Below are 19,751 nucleotides of genomic sequence, written 5' to 3' on the forward strand. Positions count from 1 at the left end.
TCAGGCTCTGTTACTCACCATCACCACTCAGTTATTATGGCTAAAGTGGGAGCCACGAATTGTGGAACTATCGACTCAGAGTATGACCCAAGAGTGGGGAAAAAAATTCTCAAAGTGTATGAGAACTCACATGTTAACAGTTTGGATGTGTTTTCCACCGCGCTACTATGTGCACCTTAAAGTTCTTTGCATAAAGTTTCCGGTGAGGCTCTCCTCTCTCTCTAAAGCTGATACATTATCTTTATGCCGTATGCTCTCTGTCGAACACACACTACTACAACAAGCTCCATTGTGATGTGAATGAGGGGCCCACCAGCTCCATGGAGACTTGTGTGAGCTAGAGTGTGTCGCTACAATTAGGTTAAAGAGATTGATGAACTACTAGAATGTAAAAAGGGAACAACTTAAAAAAAAGATTAAAAAAGAAAGAAAGAAACACGAACACTCCCCACCCCACCAATACCCCTCATGGTTGAAAAGCTGTGACTGTTTGATGGACATGTACAAAATCAGTCACGTTGAGGCTGAATCACATGTGGGCAAATATGCATGAGTCAGGGTGCTTTGAATAGTGATTATAAGACATTTCCCGGCACTGGTCATATTCTTTGTGACGCGAACCTGGCTGCAGTCTAAAGCGTTACTCCTTTCTTCTTATTCTTTCATCCTTGAGTACTATAACTTGTCCGATGAGAGCGAGAGAGAGTCGGTAAAAGCGCGCCATTAACTTGCACCGGTGCGTATCGGTGTGTGACATCCCTCATCCAACTAACACCAACTAAAGGGCCGTTGAGCTTTTACCGGGTCCGTGATCGCTGATGCCCGAGAAAAAGGCTGTTTGTGTCAATCAAACCGAGCCCCAACCCACCCCTCCTTCCTTTTCTATCTCCCACCTCCCTCTCTCTCTTTCTCTCTCTCCCTCCCCTAGCTCACCTCCACTCGTGTAGGCGCTCTTAAACCGCGGCGTTTACGCGCGGCAGCCAGTCGTTTACGGGCACCTCTTGCGTCTACGGATATCTACCAGCTAATCTCCACCTTAATAAGATGAGATAAAGGGACAAGTGAGCATAGCTCGCACCGAGAGAGGAGACAGCAGGGGGAGGGAGAGTAAGAGAGAGCGAAGAATGATGAAAGAGGGGAGGAGAGCGGATCATTCCGGCTGGCCGCCCCTACTGCTCTAGTGGAGGGGAGAGAGGGAGAGAGAGGGAGAGAAGGAGAGAGAGAGAGATGGCACAACGCCTCAGCATCCGAAACACACGGGAGTGGTGCGCCACCGACACCGGAGCTCTGGACTCATCCGAAGCAGCGTTGCACACTCACCACTCCCCTCTCCCCGCACGGCGGTGCCTCGTGGTCGGTTAAAGGTAAGTGGGCGAATCGGTTCTTTAGATAAAGTCCAGCGTGAGAAAGCCGATTGGAAAACTCTTTTATTGCCTGATGTTAAGTTTGAGTTAGCCTTTTTTCATTCAAGCTGCCTGAATCTGTGGTGCGTGCCACCTGCTTTTTTTTTAAGAGGTATTGTTGTCTCCGTGGGTCCAACAGACGGAAGACTAAATTTGTGTTTTTTCTCCCACCCTCTTCAGCCTTCCTAATATAGGTAGAAGAACTACACTGTTAATCTAAAGCTTCTTTTTTGTCTTTCGGATTTCAAAGAAAGGTCGCAGATAAAAATATCATCAGTTATAAACCATCAACAGTTATTTTGTGACAAACACCAAAATTCCCTTCTTTTTTTTAGCTAAAAACTGCAGTTTTGAAAAATTCGAAGCTGCACAAACTTTTTGTTTCATATTAAAATTGACAAAATGTGCAAAGCAAGAGCTGTTTCCTATTGTTTTTCTTACTAACGACAACAGCGCATTAAGTTATTAAAAAAGGGGCGAAAACTTCCACATGAGCCGTCCAACTGTCCATGTTAATCCAATTCCAGCGCCCTCCTGTGGTTCCAACAGTGAGGCACATGCATGCATAGAGTAACAGGTTCAATCAGCTCAACCGTGCTGTTGAGAAACTCACCTGTCCCTAAGTCATAGGCGCTTCTTTATCCGCCTCTTACGCTCTGTTTCTAAGAGTATCCTCCGCATTTTTCACGCGGGTGTAACTTTTGAACACATTTATCAGAGCTACTACTCCTAATTCAAGTCCCAGTTAGGATGACATATATTTTTTTCAAGTAAATCATACAACTATCTTCTTCATGTTGGCGTAGAGATAAAAAGAATACATTTTCACATCATCCCTGTTTCATTTTCTGGTGTTATATTTAAAGCCCCCTTCCTCTGCGACCTTCTTGTTTCTCGTGTTCACTAAAAGCAAGGAAGACAGAAGGGTGGAGAACATGAGGAAAGACTATTGATATTCAAAGAGACAGAAGGAGAGAAGAAGAAGGGTGCAAAATGACAGAACTTGGATTGGAGGATGGGGGGGAGAAAGAGTAAGAGATGCTGTGGGATCTTTTTCTCTCCCTGGCTCCCGGCAAATACATTAAGATGCTAATCCTGGTCTTTTTTGTCTCTTTCTATAATTCATTGCATTTTTTTCCCCTCTCCGCTCTTTTTCTCTGTCTCTCTTATTCTTACGCTTTTCTCCCGCTCTTCATTTCCTCTGTACTGTCATGGACTCCCCCCAGATTAGTGCTCCTGGCTAAAGGATTCCGACTCTAATTTTGTGGTATTTCAGATGATTAGGCTCAGAAATGGGACAGAGGTGCACAGAGTTTGGCGCAATTAGATGTATTCTCAGTGGAACTTTATAGGAGTGATTAGTTGAGCCCATATCCACCTCCCTGCACAGCCATATTAACACACAACCAGCTGTTGTTTATTCGCGGGGATTGACTTTTGTGTTGTGTCTGTGCTTTTTTAACTGTGATGTTATTTGTGTGTGTGTGTGTGCCAGAGGTTGGCTAAGCCCTAAGGATGCGAGTTGTTTTCAATCAGCACAGTAGTTACCAGCTGTGCCCTCACATTCCCCAGGGTGGCACAACCAAGGTACACACACACCCGCAAGCAGGCACGCAGAGAACTAATGCATACTATTCAACCTTGCCCGGCAAATTCACTCTTTCTTCTTTTCTCCTTGTCCCCTTTCCCTGCAGATATTAATCATCGCCCACCTCCATCTGCGCACGTGATTCCACTACGAGGACTGGGAGTCGAGCACCTCGGCTACTTTGCTTCAATCAAGACCTTTGTTCCCTGACATCCGGCACAGCTCCCTTATCCGACTGCCATGGTGACATGACACACACCTGAGTGGCTTTGTGGGTTTGCTCCTGTCTCACGCCTAGTCAATCGCTCGGGTTTCCAGAAACGCTCTGTCTCCTGGACTTGCTCGCTAGACTTCAACAAACTACAAAAGACGTCACTTCTTCCTGCGCACGACCCCTCAACAGGTTGCAATGACTGTGGCCGTCCGATTCCGCCGCCATTTACGAAGGCTCTTGCTCTTATTGGCCTCCTGCTGTCTCGTCTCCCTGCTCCTCTCTGCCTATTTTCTCTTTACGAACTCCTCCCCTTCCATGCAGCTCGGACAATCCCCTGAGCCCGCCTGCTCCCAGCCGCTCTCCATGTCCCCGTATCGTCAGCTCCCGTACCCCTATCCTCCCAACCCTCCTCACACACATGTCTACACTGACCAAGTAGTTTTGGTACTGGTGGAGTCCCAGTACTCCCAGCTTGGCCAAGACATTGTAGCTATACTGGAGTCGGCACATTTCCAGTTCCGGATGGAGATTGCTTCAGGAAAGGGCGACCTTCTGCCACTTACAGAAAAGGGCCGTGGACGATTTTCGCTCATCATTTATGAGAATCTGTTAAAGTATGCAAATGCAGACACGTGGAACAGACAGCTGTTGCATCAGTACTGTACTGAGTATAGAGTGGGCATCATCGGTTTCTATCGCTCCACGGAAAACTCCCCATCTACTCTCAAACTGCGAGGACTACCACTGGTGCTTAGGACCAACCAGGCGCTTTGGGACTGTTGTGTGGTCTCTAGTTCACCTCTTCTGCACCTTACCAAACCCGGGACAGATCGAGGACCTTTACCCGGTGAAGACTGGACTTCATTCTCCTCTAATCACTCCACATACCAGGCGGTGCTGCACGCACGGGCTAAGGAGGGTGGAGGCGCAGGCAGCGGTGATAATTCAGGGCCTGGGTTCAGTCAAGGCCTCCAGGCCACAGTGGTACAGGACATGGGACTATACGATGGGGTGAGGAGAGTGCTTTTTGGCCAGGGACTGGCCTACTGGCTCCACAGACTCATCCTGGTGGATGCCATTTCCTACCTCACAGACAGGAAGCTTACTTTGGGTCTGGACCGGCACATACTGGTGGATATAGATGACATTTTTGTGGGGAAAGAAGGGACACGCATGAATGCCAAGGATGTGAAGGTATGATGGTGCTGGGGCATGCGTGTGTGTGTGTGAGATAATGTGAATTAGAGAGAGAAAGATAGGGATAAGGAGGATGAATTCATGTCGGGTCAGTTGAGTTGGATTAGATTTTTCATTCTGGTATCAACTTCTAAAAACAGTAATTGATGGCAGTGCAGCGGTGGAGATAAGGAGGTTTATCCGATTGCACTGTAAGTCACCTCAGCAGAAGATTGTTCCAGGAGAGTATTTTAGAGGATTTTTTTTTTTTAGCTCGGGCATGAGTGCTCTGAGGAGATATTTGGAGGAGCTTTTGTATGTGTGTAAGGCCCCTGTGTGTTTGTTGTATCAAGTGCATATTTGTTGGGGTACAACGAGAGGGTATTCTCAAATGGAGATTTAGCCAAAAGGGGCCATTTAAAGGAACAAAGATGTGGTGTGAAAGGGGGAAACAGGAGGGGTAAGAGAGAGAGGGGGAGAGAGAGAAAGAGAGGTAGTGAATGAGCCAGTCAAAAGATGAATGGCATTTATTCCTATTTCCCACGTTCCTCCTCTTAGGAAAACTAAAGGAGAGTCAGCCATGCAGCCTGCCTCTCAGGACAGCTATTGTTTCAAAACACACGCTTGCATGAACAAACACACACATACACACACGCACACACACACACACACACACACACATATATATATATATGCAGATAAAGAGCCGTGAACCTAAGTGATGTATGCGTGGCAAAGTAAAATATTTCCAAAGACTTAAAATGTTGAGTGAATGTAATATTTATGAGAGAAAAAGTATTTCATGTTTGCTGGAGGGTGGATAAATCTCCCCAGCAGGAGGAATTTTGTTTGAAATCATTGGTCACATTCTCCCAGTGCGTTCTCGCTCCGAGAGGTTCAAGCAAAATAAATTGTGTTTTGGGGGGTTTTCATGTATAGCAGTGTGTCGGTCCGTGCGACTGTCGGAGGTGTTTGTGTGTGCGTGTCGGGGGAGGACTCTAAGGAAGGTGAGATTTTTGCTGTTATGTGGTTACGTGCATGAGCTAAGAAGAGAAGAGTTTGCTCATCCCCCTGCAGTCACAGGATATATATACGTGATATAGAAATGTGTGTGTGTGTGGTTGGTTGCTTCCTGAATTACTGCTTTAGATTAGAATGTCACTTTCACCTGTCCTGTCAGGCACTGACAAAAAAATGAGGCACCTGTCCGTGGCGGAAATTTGGGCCGGAGATGAGAGGAATGGAGAGGGCTGAAAAAGCAGGAATGCAGTGTGTGGCGAAGTGGAGAGGAATTCCACCCTTGAATATAAAAAAGATGCTTCTATCCAAAAAGGATAAAAGAGTGCATATTCACACACGGTCACACACATGTACCTCCACGCAGCGACGCGGGCACACTCTCGCACACATTGCTGAGCGCATTTGCGCGTTCACAAAATGAACACACAAATGCTCCCTAGTTGGAGTTTTCATTTTAAGTCTGCCTGACTCTTCAGCTTTATAGCATAAATATACATGAGGATGAACCAGTGCCATAACAGAAGGGCAGGGAGATGCGCACAGAGTAAGCGATGGAGAGGAGGAGATGGATAGATAGAGAGAGATAGGATCAGGAAAAAAAAGGGAGGGATGCCATTTGAAACACATTACCTCCATATTTCGACTCGTCTCTCTATACTTCAGGATAGTTGGCAATTGCAGACAGGAAAGCTCAAGGAAAAGATCAAAAAGGAAAATAGTTTGAGGGCGGGAGGGGGGAGGTAGAGAAAGTTAGAGCGCTGCGCCCAAGGGAAGAGCTAGAAGCTAACTTTGCATTTTCAGAGAAACAAAATGCTGAAGGGAAATGAGAAATCAGAAGGGAGGAAGTAAGGGAGCAGGAATATGATGATTTGTAGCAGCTGTCCCCTCAGAGATGGACAGCCTCGGGTGAAGTTGTCAGATTACAGTATGAGTAAGGCAACTTACCACATGCACCAGCAGCCACAACATTAAAACCACTGACAAATAAGCGAATAACTTTAATCACGTCGTCACAATGCCGTGTTTTTGCTGGGAAACCTTGGGTGTTGACATTCAGCAGCAGCGGCCTACCCCAGCGGGGGTAAAGTGCACACTGCAAAAAGTGGTCCAGTTAAAAAATGACAAAAAAGAAAAAACACAAAGGTGTTGAGCCAGCCAGCAAAAATCGACAGAGCATCTGCAGAATGAGCCAGAACAATCCCGACTGACAGAGGCAAACCTGCTCTTATGTGTTGAAGCCGTTTTGTTGGAGGCAATATTAGGTGATGTTAGGGCTTTAACATTCATAATGATGTGATCCACCCATTCATTTCCCCTGTTTTCTGCTACGTCTGTCACGGTGCAGAGACAGAGTAGTAAAAGCTGTTGCTTAGATTTCAGATGGGCTCTTAAAAACAAGCCCGTCCCTTCGAGCAGGATGTCACTGAAAAGCTGTTGAAAGGGATGACTCATATTAGATGACCCTGTGCGTAATATACATCTGGCTTTGTGTGAAGGTGACAGCTGAAAAAGATGAAAACTAGCAGAATTCGGCAAAATCATTTTAATCACAAAAGCGAGCTGTCTGCCAAGGTCTGATGGAGATAGCTTTATGGAGTAAAATATGTAAATTGTTGTTGATTCAATTTGGGTCAGAAGTGACCGACTGATGACTGTGATGATATTAAAGGGCGTTTTTATCTCCCGTAATCAAGCGGCTCGAAGGTCTGTCCAAGCATTTTTTTTTTTCATATTTCATAATGGTTTCATTCAACCATGTGACATCTGACAGATGATATGAAAAAATAAATGAAAGATACCACAATAACTACTTTTGAAGGACAAATACAATCCTCCCCGGTGCTTTGAAGGCAGCTTATGTTCAACATCGCAGCAAAGTATGTAACACGGAATGTTATCGATCAATTAGTGGAACAAGATGTTTGCAGGAGCAGTGCTCGAAATCCCTTTTTACCTCTGCAGAGCCAGCATTCAGTCTCATGTTCTCTCCGAGAGGAGACTGGAGTGAGACAGAGAGAGAGAGACCAATTAAAATGCCACCCTCCTTCTCTCTGCACTCGTCATTAGTCTCACCCCACGAGTTCATCTGGTGACAAACAATACCTACACCCCCCTCCCTTTCTGTCTGCACACAGACTTACACACACAGCTGTATTTCCTCTATTAAAATGATTCACAGGGAGGCACCCCACGGATGACATTTCTCAAAATGAGGAATGATGCCAGTCAAAAGCTCCCATCAATGATACTTGTGCCAGTGGTTGTGTTTTTTAATTCATGCGTGTAGGTTTTCTCCTCTCCTCCGCCTCAGAGTGGTCCTGAGGGAGGTGTCAGATCCTCATCTTCAGATCTCTCTTTATCACCTCCACCTTTCCACCCTTCCACCTCCTCCTCCTCCACACACCTTCCTCCTCGCCTGAGTCATTGATCACTATCTCTGGCCTATCTGTATTCCTCTCTAAGCCTCTCTCTCGACTCCCTTCTCGTTCTCTTCCTCTCCAAGGTGTTTTCTGTAGTGGCATCATCAAGTTTAGAAGAAACACTAGTGTAAACATGCATCTTGCTTGTGGATTCAGATGCCATGACATGCACACTCTTTCAGAACACGGGGCTGCAGTCATCTGAAAAAGATTGTTTTGGATTGTTGTGATTTGCACGGTTGCCTCATGCCAACACAGAACTTTTCTGTGTTGTATAAACTCTCCCCTCATATTCTTATGCGTATATATTCAATTGTCCAGCGCTAGAAATGTCATCATGTCTTAGGAAACTGCCCACAGTTTGCCATGTTTTATGTACCCCCAGTCCACATCTTGCACTTGTAAGAAACAAATAGTTGAGTAAATAAGATTAAATTGTGTTTACGGAAACAGAACCAGGCAATTCTTTTTTGCCATTTTCATGATTTTTTTTTTCAATTTAGCGAGTCAAATAGTTGCCACTTTCATGTGGCCTAATAAACCGTAAAGTACCATCTTGTCTGTAAGATTGAATAGAAGGCCCGGTTTTTGCAGCGTTCCCTGACACAGGGCCGAAAACAATGTGCAGCACGCCAGTTTCAAATAAATAAATGAGCTAAAGTCTTTTATTTTAAAATATCCTTATAATCGCTTTGATTTAACCTTAAATTGAAAACAAAAATGGCATTACACAAAATGAGCAATATACAGATTTCAGTGAAGGTTTTTGGCTTAGTTGTCTCTAATTTATTGTGCAATCCAATTTCTAGTTAATCTTTAGACCCAATTAAGTATGATGCACATTTGCAACTTAAGTCAATCAAACTAAGCTCTTTCCATATCCGTTTGCCAGTTTGCCAAATGCTGTTACGTAACTAATGAATTAAAAAAGACATAAACAGTGGATGAAAAATTAAACAACAACAAAAAAATCAGTGCAGAGCCAAGGAGATTCGAGAAAGAGGATTGATTAGGGTCTTTTGTTACAACAGGCACACAAAGCTCTTTGTTTTTGTCTGTGCTACAATCATTTAAAGCACGTACCCTTTAGGTAAATGACAACATTGCAGGTGGGAAAGAAGAAAAAGAAATTATATAGAGGATGCCAGAGGACAGCGGGATAACGCTTCCAGCATGATGCATCCTGACATCTGCTCTCACTCATCCCCCCGATCAGGGCGAGAGAAATGATCACAGCCAACCCTGCAGAGAACTTTTGCAGATATGCTATTAGGGAAATGAATTTGCAAGATTAAATTGTCTTTATTTAATTATTTTTTAAGACAGTCACCAGTGTTGTAAAGAGTACTGCAAAGAAAGCATTTACCTATTAAAAAAAACATATATGCATATATATCTTTATAACTCATTTGGTTTAATTAACAGTTGTTGTCAGTGCTCTAGTTTTACTCCAATTAAACTCTAAGAATGTGGCTGCGGGCCATTATTTTCTCCCACAAAATGAGGCAGGTTTTGCAGTCACTGCAATCACTGAAACTCAAACTCCTTGAGGGGCTGCCAAGTAGAATTTAGCGTGAGTATGGCGATGCCAAAGCAATCACAAGTACCTTGGAAACGTAAATGCAAGTGAATAGATTATTTAGTAAAAATGCTTCAATATAATAGGCTACACTGACTTGAATCTGACAAGTGAGCGTGGAAGTGGAATAGGGACGGGAAGAGTGAGCGAAGGGAAGGCTGGCATTAACTAGTGCGGTTTTCTTTCTGCTCATCAAATAGAGATGCCTGACCCAGTTAAATCTGCTGGTCTAGTGTTAACATTACACGCACATACAGTGTAGGCACAAAGCACTCATGTAGATGAATCAAGAACTTTGACCCGCTTCGTTTTCGCAGAGGAATTAAAACTCGATAAGTGTTCCTCTCTTGTTTGTTGTTTCTCTCGCCTTCGAATTTACTTGTGTGTTAAAAAAAATTCGACTTAAAATAAGTTATTTTATAATTGCTCTTATTATTTTAGATATCCCAGTGAGCCTTAGAGCTGTGGAAAGGAAAAGGAACGGGAGAAAAAGAAGCAGTGCAAATGCAAGAATGACAGAATGGGGATATGGTGAAGAGGTGGTTGCTGTAAAGGGTTTTTGAAAGGCAGTGAGTGCCAGCTGTCCAGATGCCTGTCTACCATCTGTTTGAACTCCAACATCTAGCTGGCAACTCTTCCTCCACACACACATGAAAGTACACGCGCCGACGCACACTACCGCTCGCACATACACAGAAACAACTGGCATCGCTTCTGACACTAGCAGTGTTAGGAAGCAGTGGGATTGGGCACAGAAATTAGGGCTATTGCTCGACCGCTAATCCCAGTGTGTGCGTTTACCTTCATCGCTCGGATTGGAAGGATCTCTCGCGCCCTGCATAGTCCTGCCTCCCAACTCTCACTTTGCCTACCAGAGAGAATCACTTTTGGCCAATTTCAAAACTATTCTCAGGATCCAGCAGACACTCGGGCTCTGTTTTTTTCAGCTCCGCTAAGAAAACCAGCACAAGGAGACGTCTCTGTCCCTCTGAGAGGCAGAATTAAAGGAAGGAAGTGAACTCCCTTTATTATTATTATTATTTTATTTATTGCTCACCATGTACCCACGCTTCTCCCTGCTCATACCTGCACATACTTTAGTGGTTCATAAACTCTGAGAAGCTGGGTCTAATTTGAAAGCAGTAAACAGCAATCGTTCACCGAGCGCACTGAGTTCTTTTTTTTTGGTTGGTTTTTTTCTGATTAGTGTCTGCTGTGTTTTGTTTTGCTTTGCTATCACCGAGGCATTAACAAAACACTCTGTCTTCTTTGTTTCTTTTCAGCTTTCTTTATTAATTTCCCACCAAAATCTAGCTTTTGAATGGATTTGGAAAGCCACTCGAGAACTGACGCACGGTTGAGAACCCTGTCTCAGTTATTTGTTGCTGGTAAAGGTTTTTTTGTAATTGCCGAGAGTTTTGAAAAGAAAAAAAGAAAAAAACATCACCCTGTCAGTTGCTTCTCTGATGTTTACAATGTGAGAGTTGGCTCCTGAATAGCAGCTTCTTTGATGCAACAATTTGTCAACATCACATTGTCCCTTTCACAGCGCTTCATGTCAGAATAATCCTTTTCAGGAGGACTCAAATTAGAATCCCCAAAAAATGGAACATCAAAAAAAGAGTTTAAAAACACATTCTGTTCACAATTATGCTGCGACACAGTAAAAGTATGTGTCGAGTCAGAAATGGGAGGAAAATATTTAGTGAGACACAGGTTTACCCTTATGCGGGTCTAATCTTTCAGAAGACCTGCATGTAAAGGGTTTCAAAAGCAAAGGAGAAGAGCGATAAGCACTGGTGTTAGTGATTATCCAGCTCTAAAGTTTATCCTTCCACAGATAGGTTCCTTTTTACTTCCCTCTAGATAAGAGAAAACCGTGAGATCCTGAAGTATCTGCACACAAAACTGTCTTTGAGGTCTCTACAGAAGTAAAACACAAGACGAGGACTGGAAGACAGTCGGGTCATCATGCTTCAGTCTCTATCTTACCAGACATGACCCCTTCAGGCCTCCAGAGCAGAGGGATAAAGTCCCAAAAATCCATACGATGAAACAGAGATGCCATGATGCTGACTTTCATAGCCAAACATGCTAAAAGCAGCAAACATTTTCTTTGTGACTCTTCTGTTTCCTCTGTGGATGTTTGGTAACAGAATACAAATGAGACGTTCAAACTAATATACCGCACACTTGGACACACACCTACGCCGAGTCTCACAGTTATCTACACACGCGTTAATAATACATTTTGACCAAGTGCATCAGGCAGTGTAGATTGAGTTACCATGCAAAGCACTCAGCTACAAACTTAATTTAATTCTTAAGTCTTTCTATCCACACGTTGGCTCGCGTGTGCATGTGTGCGTAAGATATAGAGGGTGTCATAGCAGAGTAGACAGGGGATCAGATTAGGGAGTTGTGCACATCTGTCAGCATGCAGCCATCTTCAGCACCATTAGATTAGAGTTAATGAAGACACTCCACGCATGTGTCTGTGTATTTGTTGGTTTGAGAGACACACTCGGGAGGAAATAAGAGAGGGGAAAACGGAGCGCGGGAGTGGGGAAGACTGCCTGGAACCAATTCCTTGCTCTCAGTTCAGCTGTGCTCAGGTCTCGTAAATCACGGAGGGTTCCTGGGGATCGATTAAAAGCGGCATGACAAAGATTGGTAGTGGAGACGTGGAGCTTATAGCCCAACGGAAAGACCCAGCAGACTGAGATATAAAGAGAATTACAAGAGTTTTAAGTATAAACAAAATATTTGCGGGTGCAAATGGCGAGGAAGTGCAACGATAGCAAGAAGAGTGTGAGAGCGCGGGGGAGGGAGCAGGGGTAGAGGGCTATAGAAAGGGAGAGTGAGCGCTCTTTCCTCCATGGTGCTTTATCCTTCCTTTCAAATTAGAGCAGCCCTGTCTCCTGAGAATGTGACATTTTCACGGAGCAAGCGAGGGAGAGATGGAGTTTGAGAGAAGGGTGGGAGGGGTGGAAGACAAATGGGGAAGGGGGGCAGAGAGGCAGCTGCAGGTTCTCACAAGTGGGAAGATGGAAAAATAGAAGGAGAAAGGGAGACAGAGAGAGGCAGCAGGGATATTCAGGGTTTCACTTGGCAATGTTAGGGATGGATGGAAACAGTGATCAGAAGGGAGGAGATTGTGTGTGTGTGTGTGTGTGTGTGTGTGTGTGTGTGTGTGTGTGTGTGTGTGTGTGTGTGTGTGTGTGTGTGTGTGTATTGGGGTGGGGGTATTAGTCCACCCTCCAGAGGCTACTAATGCACTGACCTTCATTAACTTGCATTACTGTCGGTGTGTGTGTGTGTGTGTGTGTGTGTGCAGAGTGTGCGACTCTCTTTAGTTAACACTCATTACAGAGTCTTTGTTTAAAGGCCAGTAAACTAATGAAGTCATTAAATAAGTGAGGAAAATCCTGATTCGAGCACTAAAACTAGAGATTGCAGAAACTTTAAGTACGGGAACGGAAGACTTGTGCATGTAGAAAACAAAAGAGGAGACTCTAATAATGAGACACAGTGCAAGAGCACATTGGTGACTGCTTCCATTGAGCAGCCATACTGACATGAGCATACGGCCATCCTGGCAGCTGTCGAAGGAACAAGTGCTCACTTAAATATACATCACAGAAACACAAGATCTAAAACCAATTTGTATGTGTAGACTCGCTGGGGAGAAATAAACATATTGCTTTTATTTTGCATCTGTCTATCTGTCTGTCTGACTGTCTGTCTGTGTTTACAGGCTCTCCTTGATACTCAGAAGCAGCTTCGTTCTCAGATCTCCAACTTTACCTTTAATCTGGGCTTCTCTGGGAAGTTCTACCACACAGGTGGGTTTTCTCATGTTTTTCTATCTAACCTTTGCAAAATAATTTAAATATGATGAATACAAAAAATGATGTGTACATACTTAAGAGAATCAAATCAAATAGAATAGCATAGCCTTTATTGTCGTTGTACATGTACAATGAAATTGTGGGTGCTCCACACCAACTATTCCTCTCCCCACCCAACCAGTCGCGGCAGATGGCCGCTCCTCCCTGAGCCTGTTTCCGCTGGAGGTTTTCTCCTGTTGAAAGGCAGTTTTTCCATACATGAATCAACATGACACAAATACATCTTTATAGTTTAATTAATATTCCACTAAGGTGACTCTAAGAAAGGGAAACTTATTGCAGAGAAGTATAAACTACACTGTTTTGGTACAGTTAGCAGCTGCAATGAACCAATGAATACAAACCCTTTCATCACCATTTTAGGACTTGGACACCAAATAGTTTGGTATTTTTATGATAAGCCTTAGTGACTTTATAAAGAATACTGCAAAAATGTAGGCATAATGTGGAGTAACAAGTGTTCAGTCACAAAGAAGAAATGTGAAGGATTTATTTGAAACTTCAAATGAATGCAAAATGATGCATGTGTAACTATATGCATCAGAACACAGAAAACAGTCTCAGAACATACCACCAAGTACTGTGTAGTCCACTAAAATCACACTACTTACATTTAGCAAACACTTTATTAGGTACGCCTGTTGAACTACTCGCTAATGCAAATATCTAATCAACCAATCCTATGTCAGTAACTCAAAGCATTTAGCCATGTAGACATGGTCAAGACAGCCTGCTGAAGTTCAAACTGAGCATCACAATATGGAAGAAAGACAACTGAATGTGGATCTCAGTGCTCCAGGACACCTTTGGGATGTAGTGGAAGGGGAAATTTGAATAAGCAGCTGACAGCATCACGCAGTTGCTGTCGTGTCAGCACGAAGAAAAATCTCTGAGGAATATTTCCAGCGCTTTCCTGAATCTATGACACAAACTATTCTTAAGGCAATAGAGGGTCCAACCCAGTACTAGCAAGGTGTAACTAATAAAGTGACCAGTGGGTGTATTTGTATAGTATATCCTTGTGTCTAATTAGCAGTGACATGGCATGTAGCTGTGGCTATTGAGAACATGTGTTTATTTTTACGAGCACTGACAGTGTGTTGCTGGCCTTGCTCTTTCAAAAATATTTGAAATAAGTTTGAAGTGATTTGATTGAGAACACTAATGCAATACTGGACAGTATTCAGGAAAGTGAGAGATGAAGGGTACTGACACACAAAAGTACACACGGTTTTAACAAGCTGTGGCATTCAAATGAGAACTGCTTCGACACACTAACAAATACTTTTAGCGTTGAAATACGAATATCAGTGAAGCTCGTGTAAAATTACAGCAGTGTGCATAAAAATAATGAGAAAGCCTGATGTCGGTGGGGAAATGCGTTACTGATTTGGGAACTGCGTTAAGAACAGTGAGAATGACGTTTCTGGTGTGAGAGTTGCACCAAAGCGATTTAGAAAAACTGTAATTTTCGAAATTATGGCCATAGTTAGAGACCAACAATCAGAATATGCATTTGGGAATAGCTACCGTATAATTTTCAAGTAGCTGGCATATGACGAATGCACCTCAGTTTCTTAGTTCGATCCACGTATGACAGGTCACACCTGTTTGCAAAGCATCAGGATGGTGACAGGCTTTAGGATGGGACTAACCAACAGAACAGGGTAGCTACATCCATCCTTTACATACAGGAATAACGTGACCCACATGGTTCTAATTATAATTATAGTGTGCATATGTTATCACATCATCACTAAAACCAATATATGTTATTTAATAGCTTTAGATTTAAAGTTGCACAGTAACACATTTAACACATTTATGAGGTTATGACATACTGCATTGGATCCTCCGCTGCCTTCTGGCTCCAAGGACAGTGCTTATTGATTTTCTACTTAAATTGTCTAAATCTGCAGTAAGAGAATGAAGGTGTGGGATTCACTGGAAAAGAAAAATCGAGGTGAGGCCGAACATGATTATAATTAGAAGAAATCTGATGCAGACTAGAACACATCTCCATCGCATCTGTTATTGCTATGGCATCATCTCCATGGTATCGGACTACCATATTTAGTAACACAACCTTAAGACAATTGGGTTGCATAGTGATTCTTATCTAACCCTGCACCAGCAGGAAGCTATGGATAGCACTCATTTGGACGTAATCTGAATCTGCCTGTTGTTGTAAGGTGCTTAATGCTTTATTTCTCCTTTTGCCCTGTTCTGTTTGTGCGTTTTTGTGAGCGTAGGCACAGCAGAGGAGGACGAGGGAGACGATCTGCTACTGAAGTATGTAGATGAGTTCTGGTGGTTCCCCCACATGTGGAGCCACATGCAGCCTCACCTCTTCCACAATGAGTCCTCACTGCTGGAGCAGATGGTCCTCAACAAAGAGTTTGCTCTGGTGAGATGGATGGGCAAGCACGCACACATATTTCTTTCACCGTCTCTGTCAGTGTGGTTTTCGTCTTGTGGGTCCTTGATCATACGAATTTCCCAAGACTGCACTTTTTTCAAGGGCATCTATGTTGACGTGTGGGGCTGAAAATGAAGCCATTGCAAAACTGCAGTTCCTTGCGTGGCCACATGAGGCTGGATTCAAAAGCGAGTCAGTGCCGAAAGATTATTCCCGTGATAAATTGCTCAACTTTAGAGCACATGTAAACATTTTTACAGCCACTTTCAGTCCCTATAGATAATTTCCCTTTTTATGCCAACTTTGCGGGGAATTACATTTTTATAAGTCACCAGTTTGAATTGTTTTCATGCTTAAAATCATGCAATAATATAGGTGTGTCTGGATTTAATAAATTGGAGTCATTAAAAAGTGTATTGGACGTTTTGGTGCCTTTTTCATATTGCGATTTGACATCAAACACGATAACATATGCCATGTAAACTGTGCTATTTTATGTTTGATGATATATTTACAAATGTTTGGGGAGATTACACTTCCTGCTAAACAAATTAGTTGCATATGGGCATGTTTTAACAGACTGAGACTTGGTTGGGGCGCAGCAGCGAAGGAACAATTTTGCTTCCGACAGACAAATAAAATGTAATATCCCTGCTGGGAATGATGCACTTATTTTAAAAGACACCTGAGTCCTATTTAATGTCTCCTGGTTAATCTGAAGCCCTCAAGGTTGAGTGCTTTTTGTTGCTCTGCACTGCTTTATTTTGTCTGCTTTGTTAGTACCTGTGTGTATGTGTTTGTGTTTGTGTGAGCGAGCAAAAAATGATTTGTATGACCGTGCTGGAATTCGTTGTCACACACGCGAGACAACGAGGAGGGGTTGGTTCATGCTGTTGAAGGTGAGCGTGAACATAAAGTCTGATCACTAGCCTCTGCTGTACACACACACACACACATGCACACTTCACTCCTTCATCCCCTTTGGCCGCCGATGCTTAGCTTTGACAGTGTGTGTAGGTGTGTGTCAGAGCAAAGGACAACACCATCAGTCTTCGGGATGCACCCGGCAACCATCCACCCTCACACACACACACGCACACATGCTCGTACAAACTATATATTTTTTTTAATTTCCAACCCGAAGGCCAGCATCATAACAAACACGGTACAAGGCACATGCTTCATCTGCAAGGTCAGGCTGTTTATGTGCTACAAAGTCCTTTGTTTGGGAGCTGCAAGCATGCCATTATTTCTTTGTTTATGTGTATAAACCTCATTTTTCGTGTCTTTGCACGTCTCCTCTCTCCAGAACCACAACATCCCGGTGGATATGGGCTACGCTGTGGCCCCTCACCACTCGGGTGTCTACCCGGTCCACCTGCAGCTGTATGAGGCTTGGAAACGTGTGTGGAACATTCGGGTCACCAGCACTGAAGAGTACCCCCACCTCAAACCTGCCCGCTACCGTAAGGGCTTCATCCACAACAGCATAATGGTGAGGAGATGACGCAGGCGATCAGCTTCACATTCAGCACATACATGCAAATGCATCCCTCCTTGCTCATGTGGATAAATACACATTGATTAATTGACATATTGCTGCAAATGCATGAAAACCAATTAGGCTCTTCCCATCTACCTGTTAGATATTTATAGCTGAACATGCCTCGTTTTGTGTGCAGCTAAATGCCAACCCCCCTGCTCCAAAAAACAGGCTGTCAAATATCTCATTTCAAAACATGTTTTTTTTTCCTGAAAACATATTTCTGATTATTTCATTATTTTATATTTTCCCTGCTGTTTCTTTCTCCTTTTTTTTTTTTTTTTGCTATTTTCATCTTCTCTCAGGCTAGAAGTAGTAGTCATTAAGCTTGTTGTTGCGCAGCTCTGTGTTGTGGCGGGTTCCTCTTTGATAGAAGTCAGAGCTGGTGCTGTGTGCAGACATGTTTTTAATAAAACACTTTGGCCTGGCAGACCATGCATAGATGTGCATTTTCTAGTGCTGTGTGACGCTGCCGATTTTGGTATCGATCCGATACTAAGTAAACACAGGGCCAGGATGGCCAATAACGATACTTTTAACTTATAAAGGCAAGTTATCTAGAGGAGATCAGTGTGTCATAACTTTTGCGATGAATCATCATCAATTTGGAAATTCTGAACATATTTTAATGACCACTAAATTACTGTGATTTTTAATTTCAACAAAAGTACAACAAAACAAATCAAACACATCTTTCAGTTTTTCGTGTATTTTTTAAACTGTAAATGTAAATGTGCCCGTCTCTAAAGGAATTTGGTTCGTGTAATAGTCTATAAATAAAACAGATGTGACAGTCAACACAAAAAGGTTCAGATATTTTTCATAGAGCACATTAGAGGTATAGTTTTCATCTTTCAAAAAGTAATTAATTTAACACAATTCAGTTAGAGTTACAACAAAGTATCGATCATATTGTGCTAGCATAGATCCAATACCAGTATTGGTGTCGGTACTATCAATATTTCGATTGATCTGCCCACCTCTAGCATATTCTGACAAAAGCTGGTGAGTCAGGTTGGCCAGATAAAATGATGACTCTTCTCTGAAGATGTTATTCTGTGGGACTGACTCTAGCACTCAAGGCACATTAACAAGTGTCCTTCCCTGCAGATGAAAAAAAATAAAGAAATAAATATTAGATCTCTGACTGGAATTAAAACAACAGATTCTAAATTTGTGGAGCAGCTGAACTTAAAAAAAGCTTAAATCTGTTTGAATGTTTTGCTTTGTGGCTCTGTTCTTTTATCCTGCTTTGAAAAAACCCGCACGACTCCCGTCTGTGTTTAAATAAGTCTTTGCTGAATAGTAAATTGCGTGATGATTGTTTCTTGCGGCCCCCTAAACAAAAAATCAGTGATGCTGTGCATGGTGTGTAACCTCTCTGTGTACGCAGAGGTGTATGTGATATGAATTCTTTGACCTTGTCTCACCGCATGCTCAGCTTCACGTTAATTTAACATTTAATGGCTTCCCAGTGCAGTCGACGGGCTGGGCTTTTCTTTAGGTTTATTTTCTATATGTGCAGGATGTACCGCAGACTAAAAAGGTTTGGTAATGAGAGCATTTTTAGCACTTTTATGCTCCAATAAATAATTCATCAGTCGCCATTTGAGACGACAATAGAATAAAACTTTTGTCACCCATTTCACCTAAGCAAATTGCCTTCATCCCTCCCCCTGCCTCCCCCTCTTTTCTTCATTCACTTGTCAGTCAGGCTCTTTGTCAGTGTGCACAACAGTTCCCCTATTGACAAAAGAACCAATCACATCTGACACCAAAATTACTGGTCCGTGTTGTTCTGTCATATAAGGGTCTCGAACAAACAATTTGAACAGACAGCTATGTCAATTTTCTAATCAGTCCCTGAAGTCTACTTTTATTTTCTCATGACAGCATCATAAAAGACATCGACGTAATCCTACTTCCTCTCATTACAATGGCACGCTCACTTTTTGACAGGCTATAATAAGTTATTGTGCGTGATCAATAGTAAGGATTTATGAAAACTTATGAATCAATGAATTCAATAAAGAAAAGCAAAACATGAGGGGGGAAAAAGCGGATACATACCTGTTAAACAATTTTACGAAACAACACATCGCAAAGAAAGATGGAAAAGAAGAAAAGCCACAAATAAAATTGTTTGTGTTTTATGTCAGAAGAACTTGAAAAGCTGCTGACAGAAAAACTGAAACAATTTCAGATGCTCAGAAACAAAACAAAGAGATTTCCTGTCACAGTCTGGCTGGGGCAGACCGTATGTGTTGCAGAGGAGGACTCAAACGCAGACCAAAACGTAGTGTGGATAAACAAAACAAGCCGTTTATTGAGGCTAGCAATGAGGGTAAAAATAATCGGGCATCGGTGAAAACTAAACAATAACCTAAACTGGGTGAACTAATAACAAAACATGAAAAAGCTTAACCATAGTGAACTGACATGGATGAACAGACGACCTGACAACAAATGACTGAAAGC

At 42.8% G+C, this 19,751-nt stretch overlaps 1 protein-coding gene across 4 annotated transcripts in view; it reads left to right on the plus strand.

Annotated features, from left to right (window-relative positions):
• The first annotated feature begins 934 nt into the window (after positions 1-934).
• ndst3 (N-deacetylase/N-sulfotransferase (heparan glucosaminyl) 3) overlaps positions 935-19,751 on the plus strand; it is a 49,164-nt gene continuing 30,347 nt past the window's right edge. For 2 of the 4 annotated variants that reach the window (XM_080879574.1, XM_080879572.1), the window contains exons 1-5: positions 936-1,364; positions 3,098-4,399; positions 13,158-13,245; positions 15,564-15,718; positions 17,040-17,225. In XM_080879574.1, coding sequence (XP_080735700.1) covers positions 3,401-4,399; positions 13,158-13,245; positions 15,564-15,718; positions 17,040-17,225 — 1,428 coding nt within the window. In that variant the 5' untranslated portion in view covers positions 936-1,364; positions 3,098-3,400. Of the gene's footprint in view, positions 1,365-2,898; positions 2,991-3,097; positions 4,400-13,157; positions 13,246-15,563; positions 15,719-17,039; positions 17,226-19,751 lie in introns of all 4 variants that reach the window. The other 2 variants (XM_080879573.1, XM_080879575.1) reach the window with 2 other exon arrangements.

Source organism: Rhamphochromis sp. 'chilingali' (genome assembly GCF_963969265.1).
Source record: "Rhamphochromis sp. 'chilingali' genome assembly, chromosome: 4".
Taxonomy (NCBI): domain Eukaryota; kingdom Metazoa; phylum Chordata; class Actinopteri; order Cichliformes; family Cichlidae; genus Rhamphochromis; species Rhamphochromis sp. 'chilingali'.